The sequence below is a fragment of the Netta rufina genome, assembly GCF_964035555.1.
Source record: "Netta rufina genome assembly, chromosome: 8".
Classification (NCBI taxonomy): Eukaryota; Metazoa; Chordata; class Aves; order Anseriformes; family Anatidae; genus Netta; species Netta rufina.
In genome coordinates, this window is record NC_140131.1 from 10,469,144 (window position 1) to 10,493,752 (window position 24,609).

Consider the following 24,609-nt stretch of genomic DNA (forward strand, 5'->3'; position numbering starts at 1 on the left):
ACCAAGCCGCATGTTCGGAGGCCTGAAAAAAAAATAATGCAGCTTTATTTAACTTTATGTTACTGCACTGTTACACAGGAACTTAATACACTTTGGATTTAAGGAATAAGTCTGGCATTTAGCTAGCTTCCCTGAGAAATGTCTTCAGAGAAAAATGAGAAGATACACTCAAGTTATTTATATTTGTAATTACCATTAATCTGTATTGCTAATGAGGGTTTGATCCTGCAAATGGATCCATAAACATGGACTCACGCGCCAGCATGGAGCTGCGATATGCGCAGAGGCCCATAGGAAAAATTTCCACTGAAATATATTCTGTGCTGATAGTTTGGACCCTAGAATAACTTTGAGCATCTGATTTAACTTTGTGTGTATTGTTCATCTCTAAGAGCAATAGGGGACACCTCGATCTCATGTTTGTTTGCCCTCAATGCAAAAACAAAATTTGAGGCTGTTCCGGACCGTCGCAGTGCTGGGACTGCTCGCTGCAAATGCTGCTCTAAATGCTGGAGTCGAAACGAAATTAATACGTACAAACCTGAACCTGCAGAGTTGATTAGATGCACTTAACTTTATGCATGCAGATTTCAATAGGATTACCAATAATACAGAAAGTCAAGTGTATGTGCAAATTACACCCAGAATGCTGCTTCTGACTGTAAGCCAGCCGCATTCGTACAACACCAGTGTACAAACTGTAAAGCAAGATGCTTCATTTGTCATTACGTTCTCCAGCTGCTATTTTATAAAATCACATAGATGAATACGACAGATTCTAGCAGCAACCATGGAAAGCCTGGGGCAAGGCTGCATCACCCACATACTGGCAGCGCAGCGGGGTCCCGCGGTGATGCGGTGCATCTGCTGGCGATTGCCTGCTGTAAAGTCCCGGGTCCTACAGAAGGTGACATGAGGAGAAAGCGCTGGAATTTGGCAGCTCTGTGACTGTGTCCTGAAGTCCCTGGCACTGCCATCGAGCCAGAACCAGGCTCTCCCTCGAATCCTTTCACCTGAAGTACGGGCAGAGGAAGGGAAAGGGGGAAATGAATTAATTAATCGAAATGAACTGTTTTATCGCGGTCGTGCTTCAACGCACCCATGGCTTGCAGTGACGCCCGGCTGCCTGTGTAATCTCCATGCCCTCTGCTGGCTACAGCCAGCCTGTCTCAGCAGCGTGCCACCGGCCCTGCCCTCGCCGTGGGACCTGGCCACTCGTCCCCTCCTGGGAGGAGATGGGGGCACGGGATGCCAGCGGTGGCAGCCGCTCACGTCCAGGTGGCTTTGCCCTCTTGTTCCATCCGAGCATCGATAGGTTTGTGGCTGTGAATGGTGGGACAGGAGCTTGAAGGCTCTGCAGCGAGGCACAGCTCGCTCTGGTCCTCCTAGCAAGGATGTCAAGGTGAAGATGGACCTCTGGGTCTGGGAGTGTCGTTCGGATTCAAGCAGCTCCTGTGACTGGTGTAAGGATCGCCCTGAGGCCCCATAGGGCTGCTGTGGGATCCCCTTGTTCCCCTTGCAGCTGCTCCCCCGGTCCCATCTCTCTCGCAGAGCATGAACCTGGGCTGAAATACTGCAGTGTGATACACAGAGCTGGCATGCTCCCCATCACCATTCCTCCCAGCACGAGCAAACAGCCCTTTAAATGACTGGTTGACCCACAGGACTAGTAGTGAGAAAACCTCTTTCAGTCTAAGAAAATTTTCTGTGGCTGACAGAGAAGCAGGTCCCTTGCTCATCATCAGCATCACCACCTAGACCTCTTCCAAAGTCTGCTGGGTAACACAGGAGGCCCTCCTGGCTGCGGGATGTTGCTTCTGTTTTAAATCCTGCTTGTCACTAAAGCTCTACAGCAGGAGGGGAGATCCCGGCCAGGATTTTGTGAATGAGAGCTGTGTGTCCATGATAAACCATTGCCCCGTGGTGCTCTCTGCTGTACCTTCCCCTTGGAAAACTCTTTGTCCAAAGAAGACCTTGCAGACTGGATGGCAGACGTCCGACCACCACTTACATCGCTGTCCACAAGTGACCCACCAAAATTATTCTAATTTCCAAAGCCCAGGTCAGACCCAGCTGCTTGGGAGAAGACGTACAGAGCCCTACATGAGGCACTTCTGGGACACTTAATTTTGATTAGGGAAGTTCTCCCTAAAACCCCAGCAGCTGAGGCTGTGTGATTTGCACCGTGCAGCATGCAATGCCCTTCCCTAAGGGTTATTTCTGCTGGTTGCTGTCACAGCACTGGACACTTGTTTTCTGTACGAGCATCCACTCCTTTTTCAGGGCTTTTCTGAATCCCTATCTGAGCAATATCCTGTTGCTATGAGTTCCACAGGCTAATGGTGTGGAAAAATATTTTCCTCTGACAGGAGCTACACCTGTCCAAGCCCCCTTCTGTGCACCATCCATCACGCTGACAGCATAGGTAAGTTGCCCGGGATCATGTCAAAGCGTGAAATAGCTATAAAGGCAAAGCATATGTGTTTGTCATCTTTGTCATTAATGGGATCAAGTAAAACTAAGCCAAAGCCATTGAACTGTGCCTCGGGAGCTGCAGGAAACTGGAGCCACGTCCAGAACAGCTCAGAGCACGGCTCCTGCTTTGACCACTTCCAAGGAAGTGTGTAGGCAGAGCAACGCTTTGCTCCCAGGTGTTTGTTTGTGCTTGTTGTGAGTGCACATCAAGGGCAACATCAGGCTTGTTCTGGGGACCCAAACAGGCTGTGCAGTGTGGGGCAGGGGGGGAACATGGGGTCGAGTCTTCCTGAGATGTGGGGCTCCTCCGTTCAGCAGGGAGCTGGAGATGACCCCCACCTTCCCTCCTAGCCTGGTGACCAAACCAGAGCAGGACAGATCTAGGGAGCTTTTAAGGCAGCTCTCTCATGTGATTAGTTAGAGCCTAACATGAGATAAAATCAATGGGAAACTTGTGTGAGTTAAGGCTGCGCTCATCAGTCAGAGTTTGCAGCAGCCAAGTGCAGCATGATTGTTATTAATATCTGCTACAGATACACGAGCTGAAATGGTGCTGTACAGTAGAAAGAAAGACAAGTTGCTCTTGCCCAAGAACACACCACCTGAGAAGCCGATCCAGAGCTGCTCCGAGTGCCCTGCACATGTGTAGCAATAGAAACTGGCTGTTCTCAGAGGAAAATGTGCCTTACATATCTGCCCAGGGGTGCTAATGAGTTCATGGCTCTGAAGCACCCGCAGAAGGGAGGTGCTGAGCCCCTCTGCTCCTTTGGACACTCCTTTCTTCCGAGGGGTGATGTGCAGAGCTCCAGCTCTGCCTCGCTTCCCAGACCCGGCTGCAGAGGCCAGTGCCACAATCTCTTCCAACAAAATCAGGCAATTTTTGCTTTCCTACCTAAGGCAGGCTCGTGCTGCTGATCTCCAGGTCTCAGTGCCTGGTTCTCACTGTTTTCCTCCTGGGAAATTACCCGTCTCCTCCAAGAAATGCATGTCTTCTTTCTGCCAGTCTTTTTCACGAGTCACTTCTCACCTGCGTTTCCAATCCCCTTTTCTTGCCCCTCTCTTGTCCTTTAATCCAGCTCACATTACTCTAGCAGTAAATTATTTAAAGCAGGCAAATACGTGCAACAAGCTAGCTTTCTGTCAGACACAAGCCTGCTCAGGAACTGATACACTCACAATTTCTTTATCTTGGCCCAGCTGAATCTTTAGCCAGCTTTTTGCTGTCATCCAGCTCCAGTGCCCCATGTCCCATCATCCAGTCCCAGCGCCCCACATCTCACAGCCCTTGTTGGGCACTCACCACACCTGCAGTGTTCCTGTGGACCTCAACCCCCTAGGGGATCAGGAGGGCATGGAGTTTACTGGAATTCACAATATGATTCACAAAATGGCTTACCCTGTCAGTGCAGTTTTGCCTTGCAAGGTTTCTTGCACTGCCTCTGTGCCCTGTGGTGGTGCCACCATCAGGCGGGTGAGCCCTAGGTCTGCTCCACCTCCAAACTCCTGTGCTGCCTCCAACTCTAAGTCAAAACTGGAGAGAGTGAGGGGGACTCATGATATGAAAATTCAACCACCTCAGCCCAAATTAGGCATCCCAGACTTGAGAACCATCACCCACACACTTTATCTCGCTGCCTTTCCTTTGTTAGCTGAGACAGTGGGTTTGCTCAGGCTGATGTCCCAATTTTCAACAATTCTTATGCTGGTTTTCCACCTGTCCTTCCATCAGTCCACTGAGCCACATGTGCACAGCATTGTTCTCCCTCCCCTAAGGCTGTGCCAGGGAGAAACGCAGGGTTTGATCAAAAGATGTTAAATAGACCTGAAAATTTGGACACTGTTGTAGGAAATCTTGAGCTTCAGTAGCATCTGAGTCCTCCCATTGATGTTCTCGAAGCTGAGTCAGGTTTGAATTGCCCTGGAGACATCCCGATTCTCTCTTAAGTCCTCAGAGTGTGTGGGTAGCTGACACCACCGGTAGTGTCATCCCATGAGACAGAAATACATGTCCATTGAGACAAGGATGAGCTGTCTTCCATAAGGAGCAGGCTTGAAATCAGATCCCAGTTGGTCTTTCTCTTACTCATTCAGTTGGTGTGACCACCCCCTCCCCTGAGATCCTACAGGGATATATTTCAGCGGGCTAATTATAAATTCCCCCTGTCTCGCATTAGCTGGATGCAGCATGCCTGGTGGCATGAGCCTCCCCTCCTTCATTGGTGCTGTGCACCTCTCTTGCTGCAGGCAAAAGTAATTTCCCCAGCCTGGAAATGTGATTTAATTTGACCTTGTTCACACAGGTTCTGCATCTTTTACATTCCCACCCCCAATGATAAAACAGGATCAGAGGAAATTGCTGTGATTCACAGCGATGCCCTCCCTTCACCTCCGATTCTGCTTGTTCCTTCCTCTCCCCGATCCCTGCTCTGCCCACCCACCGCAGCTGCTTTCCTTACAGGGCACTTCTGACTGCAGGTGGAGGATGTAAGAGGGATGTGAAGGTGTGCAGCCACATGCCTGTGTCATATCCCTGCTGCCAGGGGAGGCAAACTGGTCGTTTCCTTAGAAGCAGCTTCAGGACTGAAAGAAAAAAAGAAACAGAAAGCTGGAGGAAGAGGAAATGTTGACAAAAAGGAGGGGAGTGCTCCAGCACTCTGCTTCTCAACCATTTTCACAGCAGAGCCTTACCTGAGAGCATCACTCTAGACCCAGTCCTTCAGCCCTCCTCTTCCTGCCCCACAGGGACCATGGGGTGCTCATTTCTACCTTCCCTCTGCCGTGGGTTGCTGCCCTCTTGCCTTGCCCCCCAAACCACTTGCTGTTCGTTCAACACTGCTGAGATGGAGAGAATAAATTGGCTTAGCCACCTCTGCTTTGGGCTGCCCCGTGGGTCCACTTAGAGGAGTGTCTGCAGAGCTCCTGGCACCCTCCTCGTGCAAATTCAGATCTTGGGACTCCCTTCCCTCGTCATGCACTTCATCCTCAGCAGTGAGATGTAACAGTGAGCTTCTCCAGCGAGGACTGTCTTTTTAGCAGTTCCAGAGTGTAGATCTGAGGTAGCTGAACTGTCTGAATGGTATTTATAACACAGTCGCTACTTTGCAGCATCCAAAAGCACAAAGGATGCTTGGCGAGGCACGCGCTGGCTGTGCATCAGCTTTCTCCACCAGTAAATTCAGGCATGGGAACAGCAAGCCATTTTCTACCAGCTCACAAAAGCCAGAAGCCATGACAAGAAACACTGGCTATCTGTAGTAATAAGCTGCAGAGAGCTATGGAAGCATGCTTACAATATTTTCCCGGTAATGGGGATGGCATCAATTGTCAGCGAAGCAGACAATCTGGCTGCACGTGTCATTCAGACTTGTTAATGCTCTGCTTCTTGTCTGCCGGCTTTCCCTTTTGTGCTGAACTGTTACCAGAGACCTGGAAAATCTGCTGGGTCCAGCGCCAAATTGTGTGGATGCTTTGCCTCCAAATACAAGAGATTTTCATCTCATTTTAGTTGCATGGGATTGGTTTTCATTACAGCAAGTTTCTGAAGGGGCTGAGAATGCCCAATGTCCCCTAAAAAGATATCAGAGCCACATTACACATTTCAGTAGCTTTGGCTATAGAAGTTGATGCTTGCTTTTTTCTGCCTCTACTTCAGCAATTCACATCTGATAGAAAATGGTCTAAACAGGGCATGTCCAACCCCAGGTTGTACTGGAGTAGCTTGGTCACAGGGGAAGAACATCAAGTGGTCTGTAAAGGACTGGTGGCTGCAAGGGGTGAGCAAGAAGGGAGTGGAAGGGGCAGGACAGAGGAGGAGGGGAAGGTGCCCTCTCCTCAGTGCTCTGCGATGCTGGGAAAGAGCTGTCAGTGCTGGAGACCACAGTGGATAAAGGACAAAGTACTTGCTTTGATGTTTTCAGCCAGATTTGTACAGACTCAGAAGGTGGAGGGGGTTTTGGCCCAGGAAGCTGGGTGAGGTCCTTCAGGGAGCAGACTTCAAGCCCAATAGCTTTAATTCTGAGCATGGGCTGCATGTGCTGTGCAGCAAAGCACGGAGCTGAACAAAGCACTGAGCAAAAGAACATGGTCCAAAATTGCTGTTCTTGAGTTAAATTCACACTGCTCTCGGTTAAATTATTCCAATGGCTAATTGCTCTGTAGCAGAGCTTGCCACTGTGGGAGATGCAGACCCCTGACTTCTCACCTTCGAATCCTACAGCTTCCAAGGTGCCTGTGAGCTTCTGAGAGTGAGTCGCTCCCAAAGCTGTCTGCATATTGCCTGGGCTGGGCAGTGAAGTTCAGAAGACAGAGGGCTTTGCTTGCTCTCCATCAGCTTGGCCCAGCCAACCAAAGCAAGATGCCGTGCTCCCTGGAGCCCCTGCATGATGGCTGGTGTATCTCATGTGGAGCCAAAGGTCCAGAAAACCTGCCAGCCTGGCTTTAAGAAGTGGCAGTAGGAACTCATTTCTGGCAAGCTGGCTGCTTGCAGAGCACGATGTAAGACTGCCCATGTTGATTCAGTGAGATCCAAGCACTGCCCACCTCAGAGTAATGTTTTTGTAAGTACAAGACTCATATAAGACACCCATGGCTTCCATTCACTGTCCACCACCACGCCAGGCAGCTTGTGTGAGACTGAGCAAGTCATTGCTCTCTCTGGCTACATCTAAATTCACATTTTTATTGCCCTTGTTGGTTTATACTCATACTGTCATCTTCTCCAGCAAGGAGTTTGCCTCCATCCCTTGTCTTTGAGCAGGAACAAGCATACTGATGTTTCCCTCCACCCTCTCACTGCCTCTCGTCTATTTAAACTGTAATGTTTTAGGAGCAGGGACATTAACCCTCGTCTGGATTAGCATCGCTCTAATGTAAATAATATTAGTTACATTATAGATGTTTCTGTAATTAGAGTTCTTATTTCTATAGGCATTTAAACACCTCGTCTCCTCATTTGACAGTTATGTTATTTGATTTGTGTTCTCCTGATGTGGAGAGCAGTACAGAAACCCTTTTATCTCTCTTGATGAAGGAGTTTAGACTATGATTGGATTTGATTTTTTTTAGAAGTGTGTGGGGAGGAGCTCATGGATAGGCAGGTACAATTTGCCTAAGGTGCAATACTGCTGCAGAACTTGAATGGGGGTTAAATAACATGGCAAGAAGCAGGGTTTTAACCAGTGTTGTGTTTTTTGTTTTTTGTGTTTTTTTTTTTTTTTTGGTTGTTGTTGCTGTGTTTGTTTTTTTGTTTGTTTGTTTGTTTTCTTTTCTTTTTCCAAGGAGCATGTGGTAAGGACAAACCCTTTCAAAAGCAAAGAATAAAAAGAGCTTGCCTAGGTGGTGAAGCATTTTGGGAAGAAAACTTGGCTTCCCTGTCCCCATTTGCCTGCCTTTGAACAGGACACATCAGCGTTTGCCAGCACGTGGAGGGGAGACTGCTCGTGAAAACGTTTACCAGAGATGATTCTATCAGAGAGGCTTGTCTTGGCAGATGGCTGTGTGTTTTAAATTTAAACAGAGTGGCATAAATAGTAGAAAAGAAAAGAGGGTAGTAAGAAAAATATTAAACTGCCCAGTGCAAATCCTTGGGGAACTTCTATTGCAATAACTGACCTCCCATATAGCACCATTTATTTCATACGCTGGCAGCTTTATAGGTGCTTGTACAGCTACAGACGAACACCAATTTGCCAGTGCAGTTTGTTTTGATAACTGTTGTTTTCAATAAATCTATATTAAAATCAAAGGGAAAATTAAATAGACTGAAGTCGGTAGCGCTGGAGATGAGGTAGCACGTTATACACCGGCCTCTTTGGCTGTGAGGAGCTCGCCTTCACCTCCAACACAGGCCACATGTGTGATGAGTGTCGGTGGTCACAGCTGTTCTTCTCAGAGCCTCTCTGTGTGTTCCCACCTCTGTGCACATCGTCCTTCCTACCCCGGCAGAGCAGGAGCCTCTGGTGACAGCAGAGGAAGAGAGGGAGGAGAGAAGAGAGAATAGAAACCCCAGCGCCCGGGCCGGGAAGGAAGGAAAGAAGAAAGCAAGGAAGGACGGAGCGAGTGTGGGGAAACGAGGAGAGGAAGAGAGAGGCTGGAAAAGGAAAGAGGGACGCCAAACGCTGGAGAGGAAAGACAAAGAGGCAGAAAATAGAATAAACAGAGGGGAGGCGATGGGGAAATCAAAGCAGTGTGGACAGAAGGTGTGTGAGAGCAAGGCATGTGAGAGCAAGCCCTGTGCATACCCGCCTCTTGCTGAATTCAGCCGTGCTTTGGAGGTGAGGGTGACAGGAGAGAGGGGGGACACCTCAGGCTTGGCCAGGAATTTAGGAAATAACCTCAGATCTGGCACAGCTGGAGCAGCAGCAGCAAGGGTTAGCTGGGTAATTATTTAATTTCTATAGGGCTGTTTGGAGGATGTTTAGAGTCAGGAGGTTTTGCATAGCACTGAACACCATGCCTGAGTCCAAACAAATAATGAACGTGGTAGAGCAGGTTAATTTTTAATTTATTTATTTACTTATTTATTTATTTATTTCTGGCAGACCAGTTTTCTACTTGAAAATGTTGATTGGAGTATCTGGAAGCATTTCCTGGGATGAGTCAATATTATCCAAGATTTATTGAGAAATTATCCCAAATGCTCACGTGTTTGTTTTTGGTTTTGTTTTTTTTCTCATCTCCTTCTGACAGCATTGTTTCACCTCTTTGTTACATATTTATACCCCTTTTGGTCCAAGTGCTTGGCCAAAAACATGAGCTCTCCAGAGCCAAGGGAGAGCCAGGCACTCTTTTGGTCCAATATTTCTTTCTTTGCAGAGTTTCGCTTCCCTGCTCACAGCAAGTGCCAGTGACAATGTGCCAGTGCCAGCCCTTCTCCTGCCAGCAGCGCCTGGTGACAGCCATGCAACACAGATTTCTTTGTGCCATGCCGGGGGAGCAGGGCAGGGAACCTCCTTGCTCCCGATGTCCACTTTCGTGAAGAAACTTAGCCATTTTCACAAGGGTCTTAAAAAGGGTGGAGATTCTGCCTGCCGCTGTAATGTGCAGTATAATGAAACGTTACGGTGTGGTGTAATGGATGGTTGGGACTTCCAGAGTTATGTAATAATAAAAGAAAAGAAACGTTGGAGTGGTAAAGTGAAAAGAAATATACTATTTTAATTTGGCATATGTCATTAAATGAGAAAAATCTGAGATCTAACCTTTTTGTCCCAGCTCAGGTCAAAAATCATAATTTTTGAAACCGCAGAATTTCCCAAGGGACAGGAATTCCTTTATTATTATTTTTGGCCAGCTGTCTTCCATATGACGGCCCGTGAAAAGTATTTTATCTCAAGTTAAAATCCTACACATAAAAATGTCTCTCTACCTTCCAGCAGGTGTGCTTGTCCTATGGGAAGATTTGCTTTATCAGCAATTTGTTCCTCCAGGAGAAACGCTTAATTTTAGATGTTTTTTCCATTTGCACTTAGAGTTCAAGACACTCGAGCAGCGGCTCAGTATTGGGTGGCCTGTGCAGGCGTCAGCCCCCTTCCTTCATACACTGCAACCCTATTAGCTAAAATACTGGCAAAGAGATTTTGGTGAAGTGTTTGGTTTTTTTTAATGTCCCATTAAAAATGTTTAAAATGTTTAAAAATGTCCCATTTCATGGCTGTAGATGCCCTCACTTTGAAATACAGCTTTCCCATGACGACATAGCTGTAAAACACATTCAACTTTTTATTTTTTTAATTTTTTTTACTAGTTAGCAATGGAGTTTTGCTATAGCCATTAAAATATAAAGAATAAACTGCACCCAACTGTACAATATTTTTTTACCAGCATTTATGGTGACAATATAAACTGTGAGGGTTAAGCCTGAATTTTTTTGTGGATGGCATTGGAATATCAAGATTAAGTATACAGCGTGAGCGCAAGGTTTTTATGGTACACAGTAATGATGTAAAAAGGTTTTATTTCTTTAGTAAATTGACATCACTGCTTGTCCTTCTCTCTTTGTACTTCTTGGGTCTGATTTTTTAGGAGCGTGGTTGGAAGCGGCATGTTAGATCATTCAGCGCAGCTCCCTCAATGGGGCTGGCTCTGAGGGGATGTTTTATGGTGCCCACTGCTCCTCCTGGGAGGCGATCCCACAACGTAATGCACCACAGCCCGAGGAAACTTCTCCTGATGCAGAGCTGTGGCTTCCCTTGCTCAGAGGCCCTGTGGCCTCTGCAGGGCGGCCATTTTACGCTGAGCGTTGGGGCCGGCACCTGGCACACGCCGGTGGTTTCAGGCCCAGCGCCATGTGCCATGTACCTGCAGTGATCACCTCAGGGCCCTACGTCATGCCCTCGGCCCTGAGCCACCTGCAGCCCACCTTCGCACGCTTCATCAGCAGCTCTGTAACACCTCGTGCCAGCACAATGGCTCCACGCCATGACTTCACCGCACGTGGGGGCAATGTGCACCAGGCTACAGCTAGGGAAGCAAAGTGTGTGTGGCTTGTGTCATCTCACTGCCTTCTAACCCTTGTAATCCACAAAGATCACAGACTGCACAGCTCCATGTTCCTTCATATTTCATCGCATCCTCACGTGCTTGTGAATAATAGTGGATGTTTTGGAGTTGTCGGCTTGTCCGGGCAGTTTTGTACAGCGCCTTGACTGCTCAGTCAACGTGAGGTCCAGCAGGGACCTCTGTGGTCACCTCGTCCAACCCAGCATAGTGTGGGCTGGAGAAAAGCAGTCCTTGTCTACAGCAGATCTTCTGCAGAGGTGTCCAGTGGTGGTTTGAGATGTCTGGGATGCCCTGCAGCTCTTCTAGCACAGTCCAATCACCACTTTCTGATGTCCTGCTATGTTTTTCTAACACGCTTTATTTCCTAGCTTGCCACAGGCTGTCCCTCTCACCTCTGTTTTAACTGGAAAAGGATTTCCACCCCATGGCCCTGATTCCGGCTGAATTAATGGTTTTTGAACTGAATCAGCACATTTGAAGTTAAAACAGATCCCCACTGAGTCTGTACATTTTTATTACTGTGCAAGGAGTGCTTAGGAAAATAAAAGGAACAAGAAAGCCCTGAGAGTGGACCACCCTGTTGAGGGGGGAAATATAGAAATCAAGCTTGTTTATATGAGTGATATTTATAGGGTCAAGTGACAAATATGGTGCGAGGCCTTGGAGCCCGGCTCGGGAATACCACATACCAGTCTGGGCACTCGTGCTCAAGAAAATTTAATTGAAACTGGAGCAGGTGCAGAGGAGGTCTGCTAAGGTGGTGTGGGACACGGAAAGCCAAAGTGGCAAGGAGAGAATAACGGGGTTTTGTTAGCCCAGCAAAACAAAGATGACAAAGATGACTGGAATCTGAGAGCTGCCTAGAAATACACCAGGGGAGTTAAAAACAAAAACAAGTTAAAGCCAAGGACCATCCTGCCAGAGCAATTGAGTGTAAACTAGCTGTGAATACATGTTATCTGGGAATTAGAGGAAGTTTCCCATCTGTCAGGCAGAGAAGACCTGAAGGAGCCTTCCAGACGGGTTAGCATGGACAAGTAAAAGAACATATTTGAAGATGGAGGTTGATAAATTGACTAGGATGCTGAATGGGAAATTATATTATGTGATGGAGCAGTGTGCTCAGTATCCCTGGGACTCCTTGGCTGGCTGACACTCTTACATGTGGAGGCCTTTTATGATCTGAAATCCCCTTTTGCCTTTCCTAGATTAAGGACCTCAGCACCTTTAAAATCTCCGGTCTTTGTCACCCACGAGCCGAGTGCTACATCTGCGAACCTCTTGGCCCCACCAAGCTGCTGTTGCTGCCGCTCCCAAATCCATCAGGGGGTCACTGTCAAACAATGAGACACACTTGCTCCCACGGGGCTGAACGAGCTGCTTCCTTTCAAAACACCCTTTAATTGACAGCTAGGAATAGCTTTCCATGATGACAAGCTGTCATTAATATCATTCATGAGAATGATACCCCAGTGATAGTGTATGTGTTTGGAGAAAAAAGGAGAGAGAAATCCTCTGCAAACAAATGTTTCAGCAGAACACATGAACTGAGCTGTGGTTTCAAGAATGACAACATGAATATAAAAATGTACATTGTGAATATTAGTATTCCCTTAAATATGTGTTCACGTTGCTTAATGAGTCCCACCGGTGGCGTTAGTAACTGAAGGATTTGAGTTGGCACATTATTAACTTGTTAAGTAGAAAACAGTGATACAAGACTACTTGTCATGTGTATTATAAGACATTTAAAAGTTGCATTCAGCATAAGCAGCTGAACAGAACTAAAGGAGTTGCCTTTAAAATGAGGTGATGCTTTTTGTGCCATAATCTTGTAAAATCCCACTGCGTTAAAAGGGTCTGTGCTCCATAACTCCTCAGCCAGAAGGCACTGTGGGCAGGGCTGGGGAGGCAGTCAGTGACAGCCTCCCTCCTTGTTTGTGCTGAACTATGGTGTGATTCCCAACTTGGGCTAAGGTGTGCTCAGCCCTTCATTAACACAAGAATTCCCTAGAGCTGCGATGTGCAGTCAGTGGGATTTATTTGTTTTCCTGCCTTGCCCTGCCCCACCACTTTGCTGCCTCCCCTTAAAGCCCTGCCCATCCATCAGCCCCAAGGTGGACGCACATTTGTGCAGAGTGAAGCGATGCTGTGTTAAGGAACTATGAGTTTTTTAAAACAAATTAAAGTTATAGCTGTGGTCCAGGCTGCTGTGTTTGCTGGCGGCAGCACCAGAGATCCAGCTGTGAGAGGGGGGCACTGCTGGAAGCTTCAGGCTGACCTTTCCAGATGATGTTTGAAGATTTAATCAGGACAGCCCCAACACTGCTCCAGTCTGGACAGTCTTTCCTCTGCACTGCTTATAGCCATCCCCAGGTCTCTAAAGTAGGACAAGCAATTAAGACACCAGGCCTGCTGCTGAAACACTCTTGCTTGCTCTTGGGCTGACAGAGGGCTTGTTTTGTTGGTCCTGAGGCTGTGCGGCCATGGGATTGGCATGGTCATGCCACACAAACTAAATAAGGTAACCCTGATCAGCAACTGTCAGCCCTTTTGCCCATATTTCCCCATCTGCACATCCCAGTTTCTCTGTACTGCTGGCCCAGGGCCCCATAGCAGTTGTTCACCTCTGCATTTCATAGCTCTGCCACAGATGGTGTCACTTGGGGAGGGGAGCAGTTCCCAGTGAACGTGCTGCAGAAGCCATGCATATCAGCTGGGAGGGCTGGCGTTGGGCCAGCCACAGGATATCTATTGATCACCTTCTTTCATTCTCCAGAACCCTGGAGTGAGCTGGATTAATCTGAGGTGACATTTTCAGTGGCCCACAGCGTTCTTTTGAGGCATGTACACTCACATAAGACAGCCTTAGATACTAACACTGTAGAAACAGTGGTGATATTTATAAGATGTGGTTCTCCTCTAGCTGGTTGAGGATCCTTCTCCAGCATCTGAGAGCTCTGTTACAAAGAAAAAAGAAAAAAAGAAAAAAAAAAAAAGTATCTCTTTGGTAGTACAGTTGCTGACAGTAATTGTATTGCTGTCCCACAGCCTTTGGAAGAAAACTCATATAGACCTCATAGACCTCATAGGGGACACTGAGGCTAGCATGGGCCAGGATATGGCCCTCCATTATTGCATTATTGCATATGCTCAGCTTGGGAAAGGAGTTCCCTGCCACAAAAAAGGGTCAGGAGGAAATCTCCTGCTTGCTGCGGTGCCTACAAGCCTGGGAAACAGCACCAGGCTTGGCTGATGAAAAAGAGACATGCACGCATCTTTGAGCCATTGATTGTTTGTCTAGACGGAGAAAAAGATTATTTCTTACTGCTACATCCAGAGGTCAGCAGTGAAAAGGCTTCCTCTCTCATCCTACTAGAAACACTCACAGGCAGGCTGCGAGTCCTAAATTTTAAGCTTTGGGGCTGCTGTGTCATTTCCAGCACGTCTCTGCTATCCCTGATGAGGAGGGGCTGGCAGAGGGCACTTACAGATTGCTCACGGAACGCCACGCCGGAAAAGCCCTATATTCACTCTCCCGTGCTCCTTGGCAAGCCATACATCAGTCACCAAAGGCTTGACAAATCACATCAGTACGGCTGAGCTTAGAAGTAAAACTTGCTTGTGTGGGTGGGAGGCTGAGAGATGCCAAATCTAAGAGGACTTAAAGGAACTCTTTCTATTATTAAATGGCTTGCAGTTGGTATATTACAGTTCTGACATGCTACTTTCATGATTCAGGCCTCCAAAGTTCAAGGCTGCATACAAACAGAGCAAAAAGGATGAATTCAGCCTGAAGAGCCAGCAAGCTGATGTAAGATGGGCAGCAGGCAGATATGGCCAGGCAGCCAGGACTGTGCTAGCAGACTGCACTTCACAGAGTGGCAGCCAGTGCTCTCTGCACCCCGGCGCTTACCTTTGTCAAATATTTTTAGGCACAGAGCCAGAGGAAGGCTTCAGGGATGATTTGAAAGGGGGCAGCAAGATGACAGAGAGGTAGGGCTGCTGCTGTCTGCGGACAGAGGATGGATGAGTTGACCTCTAAGATCCCTTGCAGTCCTATTTGCCACGAGTCAGTGACTCGGAGTTTACTCTTCACACGTGCGAGGAGCATCAGGGACAGTGCAGAGGAGCTGCTTGCTTGAAATGCCTTAGGTGCAGAGGTGTGAGTCAACGAGGGGAGCGAGAAAGAAGGCAAATGCAAGCAATGGCATTCTCAAGGTATGCTTGGCATAGCAGCTGTGCTGTTCAGGGGTTATAGACAGGCATCTTTGCAGGTAAGCTGCATGTATCCTAGCTGAAGGTGCCATCTGTGGAATGGGGAGGCGATGCTAGCTTAGGGATGTCCAGCAAAGTTAGGGCAAGGTCCAGACACAGGTTTTAGGATCAGAGAGCTGCATGAATGCAGAGGAGCCTGGAAGCCAGTGACTGATGTGGACATCTTCATAGCATTTGGTATTTATTTTGCAGGCTCTGTGTGGCACATGGAGGGCTGGCCTCAAGCGACCTGGGACGTGGCATTGGGGGACGTGACGGTATGGGCTGTGGGGAGACAGTGGGTGGGTTTTGGAGACAAGATGGGGAGATGTGTGGGGAGATGGAGGGGTGGGCGCTGTGGGGGACGTGGATGTGGTGCTTGGGGACATGGAGTGTGGTGCTTGGGGACACGAGGGGTGGCCGAGGGTGACAGGAGGACATCAGTAGTGATGAGGGGGACACTTGGGGACACCAGTGGGGCGGAGGGGCTCCTGACCCCACACAGCCTCGCCCCAGGGCCATGAGGCCCTGCCCCGGGGGCCACCAAGAGGCGGGCACAGCACCACGGAGGCGCGGCCCCCCCCCCCGCACCGTCAGAACTACAACCCCCAGCATGCCCCGCGCCTCGCTTCCGGCCGGCCGCTTACGCCGGGAGGCCAACCGCGGCGAGGAAGCCCCGCCCCCGGCGGCGGCAGAAGGCGCTGCGATTGGCTGGCGGCGCTGCCGCTCAGAGCGGGGTCAGAGGTCAGAGTGCGCGGAGGTGAGCGGCGGTGCCGGGGACTCGTGGTGCGGAGCGGCCGCGGCCCGGGGGGGGCCCCGGGGAACCGGGGGGGGGGGGGAGCGGCGCCGCCGGGCCTCGGGAGGCGGCGAGGCCGGGCCGGGCAGGGCCGGGGGGGGCCGGGAGGAGGCGTGGGGCCGGCCCGGGGAAGGGGGAGGCCCGGAGCGGGGCGGTTGGGGAGGAGGGAGGGGGGGGGGCGAGGCCCCGGGGCCCGGTGAGGCCTTGCCGGGGGGGGGGAGGCCGCGGGGGGGGCGTGGCGGGGCCTGGGCCGCTCGGGGCCCGGCCGCGGCTCGGGGCTGCGCGGGGCCGCACGGGCCGCAGCGGGGCTGGGCCCACGGGGAGAGGGGCTGGGGGCTGGGGGGGACCCGGTACCGGGGGGGGGCGGGGGCTGCACCCCGGTAACGGGAGGGGAAGGAGGGGAGGGGAGGGAAGGAGGGGAGGGAGGGAGGGAGGGGGGCGGCAGCGCCGGGGAGGGCCCCTGGGGGTGTGGGGGAGGAGGAGGTTGGGGGCCTTCCCCCACCCTTCTTGTTATTTTCCCCCACTTTTGTTATTTTTTTTTTCTCTCGGCTGGGATGTGTGGGGGGTGTTGGTGCTCGCCCCTGGCGCTCTGTCTCTTAAAGTCTGTGTCCGGTGGGTTTGTGTGCTCGTTGTAAGCCGAACTCTTGGTGTGCCTCCTCTCTGCTTCATCCTCCTCCTCGCTGAGCTCTGGGTTCTGGCGGTGGGTGGGTGGCTGGCTGCTGCTTGCTCGGAGCTCGTAATGCCCTTTCCGTGGAAGGGACCGGGGAGTTTTCCATTCGGTTGAAGCTTGCACCAAGCCTCAGGAAGGGTGAGGTGTGCGGGGCTCTGAGCAGGTGCAGCTCCATGAGGCTCGTCCCATCAGGTGTTAACAGAGTTGTTGGAGGCTTTGTTTTTCTAAAGGTAGCTGGGATTAATTTTGGCATTCAGTTGCGCATCTCTTTGCTTTGTGGTAAAGTTGGTGAATGAGATTTTTATTCCAAGAATGAATTGTTCTTAAAATAAATAATGTGCTAGAGGTCCAGTTGGTTACTCTTCAGTGTGTGGGCTTGGGAAGTTGGATTTCAGATATTTTTGATATTTTTGTTCCCTTTCAAGTACTGAATTTTGGTCTTTGCAGCTGAACTTTGTTGTTAATTTATTGCGTGGACTAAACGCTTGTCTCGTTTCAAAGAGTGTCCCTCTTACAGTTCTTGTTTCTATCAAACTTTGGGTGGCTTTACGTGAATGGCGTAGTTTTGTTTCTTAAAAAAAAAAAAAAAAGTGTTATAGCCAGACAGATTTGAGTGTTACCAAAACCCAGAAGAAGAAGGAACCTGTTAAAGTATTAAAAAGCAAACACGCTAATGTGCTTGGTGCTAAATAAAGAAACTCTTGGATTGAGTGTACGCCGAAATGGTTTGATGTGACCTTAAGGTTCTGCTTTGCAGTTGGGAGGTATTTCAATTTGGTATTTTTTTTTTTTTACTATTATTATTTTCCTCCTTTTAATTTTGGAAATAAAGCTCTGGAAGAGGCTTAAGTATGTGAAGTTTTTACGCTTGGTTTTGCTCCTGTGTGGGCCCAGCAGCCACCTCTGGGTACAGGGCAGCAGGGCTGTGGGGCGCAGGGCTGGCGATGTGCAGGGTTGCGGCTGGCTGGTGGTGTCGTCTCCCCAGGAGAACACAGGAGGCTGTAAAGCGGCTGTGCCTCTCTCACAAGGAAGAGGACAACCTGTTGCTCACAGCGTGTGCTGGAGCAGCAGCGGTAGCTATTGCTGCCAGCTACCACGTGGCAACTTTTCTCCCCCCTGGGAGCGGTCACCTGTGTTGGGCAGGTGCCAGCTGAGCAGTTGTGTTCCCTCCAGATGTGTTGGACAGGTGATACCTCACGCCTAACCAACTTTTTTTTCATAATTTCAGTTGTACTTGTTGAAGTTTACTTTTTTTTCCTTGACTGGTTGGATATTAGAGGTAACATCTTCCGTGATGGTTTCTCAGGGTTGCTGAGAGTGGGTTGTGTGGAACCCGTGCCCTGTTGTAGCTGCTGCCCTGCTTGCAGCGTGTATTTCCCTGTCCAGGACAGACCTTTGGCAGAGTACAAACTTTTTTTTTTAAACATTTCCAGATTACATATGTGAAGATCAAACGCGAGGAGTATACTAAGATTCATTTGGCACTCTTAGGCGTTAACCTTCAAGTTTGAGATAACGAAGGTGTGCAGCTGTGTGAGTGCTTGGAGCAACTGTGGCCCTCGTGTATGAAAACCAAGTGGTTGTGCGTGCTGCATCCCATTAAACGAGAGGCTGGCTGGTGTTTCTCCTTTCACAGAACTAGGCCGATGTGCAGCAGTAGCTTGCCCTGCCTGGAAGCGTGGTAGCTACAGATCTCTTCCTTCTGGAGCAGGGAGCTCTGCGGGTTGAGAGCATCGCGGTGCCATACATTTCAGAGCTCTTTCCAAAGACCAGGGCTGGGGAGGTTTGAATTAAAACTGTGTTATTTTTTGACAGTGAAGTGGTTGACCACTGGAACGAGCGGGCTGCAGGAAGTTGGGAGCCCCCGTGTTTGGGGGCTCGAGGCCAGAAACTTTTCTGAAAGGTGTGCGAGCCTTCGGGCTCGATTCAGGAGTGATGAAGTGGAAACTTTACGGCTGGCATTACACAAGGTTCAGGCGAGATGGCCCGATGGGCTTGCTGACTTCAGTTTTCATGTGTTTGTGCTGCTAGAGCCAGGATACCTTCTCTGGAAACTATCAAGATAGGAAACTATCTTGCTTTAATGGTGTTTTACTCTGGCTGCGTTAGCCCTTCTATGGGTTCCTGTGGTTGAATCGGCTCATGGCGAGGCCTGACGGGCACAGGACTGGGTGTGAGATAAACAGCAGGAGAATCAGGCCGAGAGGGAAGGATGTGCCTGCCTGCTCCTGGCCCCTGAGAGCTCTTGGGGTGATTAATCCATTTTGTGTAGCTTCGCCCCAGGGCCTTTTGTATGGCTCCCATGCAGAGGCGGGAGACTGGACCAGAGGGTTCCTGGCTGGACTCAGTAACTTTGCTGCAGTACTCAACCCGCTCTTCCCCTGCAGCTTTCCAACCTGTTGTTGTATACACCTCCTCCTACTTCTTTGTTTTACTTTTTGTCGTTTCCCTCCTGCCTCTTCTCTAAGTGACCAGTCCTTTGCTGCGTGGAGCTTCTTCCAGCTTCAGCTTAGGTCCGTGTGCTGATCCGCGCTTCCTCGTGGAGGAGGTTTAAAAATACCCAGCAAAGCCTCTCTTAAGAGACCAGCCAAGGAGGTGCCGAAAGTGGGTTGCCTCGCGGAGGTGGCCTAATAAAACGGGAGCAGAATTGCTCGGCTCGTCTTCGGGAGCGCTCCTGGGTGGTGGGCGCGGGCGGCGCTGTGCGGCACGTCAACTGAGCTGTGTTTGTTTCCCAGCCTCGTAGGGAGCGGTAGCCCCAAAAACCGCCTCGCTCATTGTGATCTCACAAGCCTTCGCGTCTGTGGCGTCACAATGGAGGAGATGCTGGTGCTCGGACAGAGCCCGTGCCTCTGAGATAGCAGCCGAGGAACGCAGCGGGAAGGATGAGCTCGAGGAACGGGTGAGAACTGAACCCAGCAGTGCCCTGCGTCCTGTAGCCAGCCCTTCCCACGTTCGCTCATCTCTCCCGTCATGCCCCCTCTCTTTTTATCCTCTATATTTATGAATCAAACTCAATAAAATGAGACAAACCTGATGTATATTTTGGATTGGTTTTGGTTTTTCTAGCCTTGAGTTTAGCTGTCTGCCTGAGACCAGGAGTTGTAGTTGCCTCTGCTCAGGCTTTGCTCAGGGAAGGAACTGAGCCATGCTACTCCCAAAGCTTGCTTGCTTTTTTTTTTTTTTTTTTTATTTCTTGCTTTTTTTTAAAAAAAAAAAAAAAAGTTGCCCCTGGAACCCCTTCTCTGCTGTTACCCTCCCGTACCGCACTGGGTCTAACTTCAGCCTGTAAGTTCCTGCGAACAGGGGCCTCTTCGTCTGTAGTGGGAAGAAGCTGTGAGCAATTCTGGAGCGCTGTAAGAACCGAATGATTGAGGCTGAGGTGTATCTGTGATGAGGAATGAGGGGACAGCACGTAGGCATCCCGTGGCAGTGCTCAGGGGAGGTTACGTTACGAATTTTCCAAAATTTGGTCTTGGTTGTGTAGCGGTGCCGCAGCCAAACCCAGCCAGAAGCGGAGTGCTGTCATGGGGGTGCTCTGGATTAACGCTCAGGAGGTGATGTGGTGCAGTTAACAACTTCAAGAAGCAAATTTACCTGTCTAAAATCCTGTCACATCATTAAAGCAGTTATCAAAGCTTTGTGTTCTGTTTGGTTTACTTTATGTAGTATTTTTTGTAAGTTTGGAGAGTGCCAGTTTGGATCAGCTGGGTTTGTCCTTAAGTCTCATGTTTCCCATCTCCCAGGCTAGCCAGGTGCTGTCATCTCTTGGACTGTAGTCTCTGGCATGAAATATTTTGTTTTAGGTTAATGTTGGTTTAAAAAAACTTAAGATCTCTCTATTGTTCTTCAGTTATATCTACACACAACTGAAATATGGGCTCACATTTGACCTCCCGAGTACGCGTTTGAACAGCTCCCAAATTGGAAGTCCTGCCTTCTTTTGGCCATACCCTGTTCCAGGAGTTGCTAAATGTATGCAATTTTATTCCACAAAATGCATCTTTATTGCCCTCTCTTTCTATCCTCTATATTTATGAATCAAACTCAATAAAATGAGACAAACTTGATTTACATTTTGGATTGGTTTTGGTTGCTCTAGCCTTGAGTTTAGCTGTCTGCCAGAGACCAGGAGTTGTAGTTGCCTCTGCTCAGGCTTTGCTTAGGGAATAAACTGAGCTGTGCTACTCCCAAAGCTTGCTTGCTTTTTTTTTTTGTTTCTTGCTTTTTTTTAAAAATTTTAGTTTGCATTGTTATTTAGGTTGTTTTTCTTTTTTTTTATAGAAATACTGTGGTAAGGCCATTTTACCATAACATAAAGTAATTTAGCATGTAAATGGAGGCTCTCATAAAAGAAATCCTTTAAGGTTGGAGGGGCAACCCAAGAAACATTCCTTTTCCCCCCTCCTGCTTCAGCTAATCAAACGGAGCGGTGAAGGAATGTTTTTGGGTTAAAGGCAAACAGTTAAAGTTATGCCGTCTTTCACTGCCAGGTGACTTTAAATAGGTGTGGTTGTAAAAATAAGCATTTATGTTAAGTGCGAAGAGCCCGTTGAGCTCAAGATCGTAGGCTGATGAGTCTTGCTGTTGATGGATTTGTGCCCTGGCTTTGGGGCTGCCCTGCAGGTTGAGCCCTTGCAGTGCCCTGCTGGCTTTGACATAGCCACTTATTTATATTTTTTAATTTGAAGAGCCAGTTGCTGATGATAGCTGGTGATGTCACGTGTGGTGCACTTACACAGCACCTAGTGCTGACTTGATCTTCCAGCTGCAACCCAGCCCACGTGGCTGTTTCCCTGTTCCTGGGTGTTGCAGGTGTAAAATGCTGTCACGTTTTCCTAGGTCTGTGTAGAGTCTGTCAAAATAATTCCTCAAGTCCAGCCTCTGCGCGTGGTCCCGTTACATATATCTGTGAGGAATTGGAGCTCTGTGATATGAAATATTAACCTAGGCGGGTTGGAAGCCAGATGTGGCAGCTTGCACTATCTGAGGTTATGATCTGACCCTGTGTGCATAGGCAGTGTGTTTTTTCACTTAGGTGTGGCAGTGGGCTCGTGCAACATGTGGGTTTGTCAGGATGGAGCAGGGCTTCTGATTTTTGAAGCCATGCTGCCTGCATTGTTGTTCCTTTGGAAAAAAAAAACGTAGAGGATAATTACTAGTGCCTTGCATTGTCATAGCAGTTATAAATGCTTTCCGTGACTTCTAATAAAGTGTGTTTGCTCACCAGCTATCTTGTGCTCCGAGGCACTCTGACCCTGCCGGAGCAGATGATGTAAGGTCTTCCCAGGGCACCTGGAGCAGTGGCTGGGTAAACACGCAGTTAAAACTTCATTTGGCTCGCAGTGTGGGGCTTGCAGGGGGGCTGCTCCTCTCTGTACGCAGCCTGCAGAGGGGAATCAGCAGGAAATCCCCCACTGGCACACCTTTGTTCAGGGCGTGGCTCCCTCTGCTCCCCACGTTGACGATGGGATGCCTGATGGCACTGGGCGCATGCCACGTTGGTGAGCCCAGACTCACCAACTGTAAAGTTAAAGACTGTAAGCACGGACACCTCAAATACCTCTTTTTTGGGGCAGGTTAGAAGCGAATGTAACTTCTGTCGGGTGGTAACGCGTTTGTTAATGACAGGGAAAGCCGTAGATGGAGAAGCAGTAGGCAGAGCTGAGCCCCTTTAGGATAAAAGCGGTGTTGTGCTTGCAGCGTGGCTCCGGTTATTGTGGTTTTGTGACTTGTGTCAGCAGTTTTCCAGCTACCAGGCACACTGTGTCGGTACAGCAAGGGCTCCCCCACAACAGGAGGGCCACGAGGTGCAGCCACGTTCACACCGTGGGCAGTGGCTCCACCTGAACCCCCCCCAGCTCCTCTTGTTTCCAGCCATGCAGTGCCCGGGTGCTCCTTGCCCCGCCGCCCTCCGAAGGGCAGGATGCACACCGTGTGTTTGCTTGGAGCACGCAGCCTGCTCAGCTGCAATTAGCTCCTAATCTGGGCCTTCCGAGTTTCGCCGGGCTCGCAGGTAAATACAGATTTAGCCGCTGTTGGAGGCGTGTTATTTACCTCATTAAGTGTGTGTTTTGGCACGTGCCTTATTTACCTGACGGACTAACGGATGGGGAAGAGCAAATGCTGTCTTCTGTGCAAATAGCGACTTTGGGCGCGGGCTGCGAGTCCTCTGCTTCCTCTCTCCCATTTCAGGGAGGAGAAGCAAGCGCGTGCGTGGCTGGGCTTGGGCAGCGATGGGGCTGTGCCCGGGCCATGCCCGTTGTCCCCAACCTCGCATGTGATGTCTGTGGGGAATTACGCCCTGCTGTATCCTTGCTTGGGAGGATGGGGTTGCCCAAATTCCCCTGTTTTGCCACTGCTGAGTGCCAGCTCCACGAGCAGGGCTTGCTCTCATCTCCATAAATGCAAACCTGGGAGCAGGTTTTTCCTGCAACATCTGAAAAGAAAAAGGGTAGGGGGGAAATCCAGACAGTCTCTTGTGGGTGGGGCAATTTATTAAATAGCCCTTACTCAATACAAGCATCAGAAGGGGATGGCTGCGCGAGGTATTTCTGGGGAGGGGGGAGGAAGATCATAACCTATAAAGCCTGGCTTGTGTTTAGCTGGAAGGACAGCTTGGGTTTGTTGTACCAGGATCTTCCTCAGAGAAATCCCTGAAATGAGAAATCCAGTGCAGCACTGGAATCGCATCGCAGGGAAACCTGGTACTTGGGGCAAGTGAGAACCTCCCCGGGAAGGGCTCCTCTGGCCCCCAGACGTGTGGGTTTGTGGTGCAATGGGGAGGTTGTGGTGTGCCTGACAGGCGTTTTCAGGGCCAGGCTGTTCCAATGGGTGGTAGCGTTGGTGTTGAATTCCTGCCGTGTGTCAGAAGTTGTGTTGGGTATGAACAGATGAAAGGGCTCCGAAATTTCGATAGGTTTAGGTCAGGCGTTTCACGCGTCGTGGTTCGTGTTGTGTTCTGCGAGGATAAGGTCCAACAGGGAGGTGTAATCGGGTGCCTGGAGCCGTGAATGTTGTGTGGCTCATGGTTCTTCATTTAGAGCTGTTAATTTCCAGTTACCTGTGATTCTGGACACCGTGAGCTCAGTCCAGATGGCAGGTGTGGTGCTGAGGGCAGGTTGCTGTTATTCCAGGTTGCAGTGCTGGAAGCTCCACCGGGAAGCACGGAGAAAACCCCTGACAGAGAAGTGCAGTGGAGCAATGCTGGCAGAGATGAGATGTGCCTAAGTAACACGAGTCTCTCTTCAGTTTCAGATGCCTCTGGATGTTCAATGATAGCACTCCTCCATACTGGAGCAGCAAAGTTTCCCCAAAACTTACTTCCAAGGACAAGACAAGCTGTGTGCTCCCTCCGCCTGCCTGGTGTTCTCAAAGGGTACAGCTCCATCGTAAGCAGGAAACTGGCGTCCCACGGCTTCGGAGCTTCCATGGCAGCAATGTCGTCCTTCCCTCCACAGAGATATCACTACTTCTTAGTGCTGGATTTTGAGGCCACGTGTGACAAACCACAGATTCATCCTCAGGTAAATAGCTGAGCCTGTTAATTTTCCCCTCGTGAGTTGCTGCTGCCCTTTGTGAGAGGGGGAAGGCAAAGACACGGTGCTCACTTGCTCATTTCCCTTGGTTTCTGCCACCTTCTTCCTGTCGTTGGTCCTCTAAAGCTCCTAGCCATCACCCGCTCTGTCAGGAGCACTGTGAGGAACAAACAGGAGGAGCATGATTTCCATCAGGGAAGCGACAATACAATATCAGAAATGCTACTTAAAGCCACGCATGCCTGTCAGCTGCCTGAAGTGGAGAGGGTTTAAAAATTGCAGGCTGGGAACCTGCATTGGTAGAGTACTCCCGACAACCCTGCTTGATTCTGCAAGGAAAAAGGCTGTTACTGAAGTTATTTTGTGTGGTTGTTAAC

The 24,609-nt window shown here is 49.5% G+C and overlaps 1 protein-coding gene across 3 annotated transcripts in view; it reads left to right on the forward strand.

Annotated features, from left to right (window-relative positions):
• Nucleotides 1–15,965: 15,965 nt before the first annotated feature.
• The window catches only part of ERI3 (ERI1 exoribonuclease family member 3), a 110,003-nt gene continuing 101,359 nt past the window's right edge, over nt 15,966–24,609 (forward strand). The window contains exons 1-2 of one of the 3 annotated variants that reach the window (XM_084290712.1): nt 15,966–15,991; nt 23,946–24,220. In XM_084290712.1, coding sequence (XP_084146838.1) covers nt 23,969–24,220 — 252 coding nt within the window. In that variant the 5' untranslated portion in view covers nt 15,966–15,991; nt 23,946–23,968. The other 2 variants (XM_084290713.1, XM_084290714.1) reach the window with 2 other exon arrangements.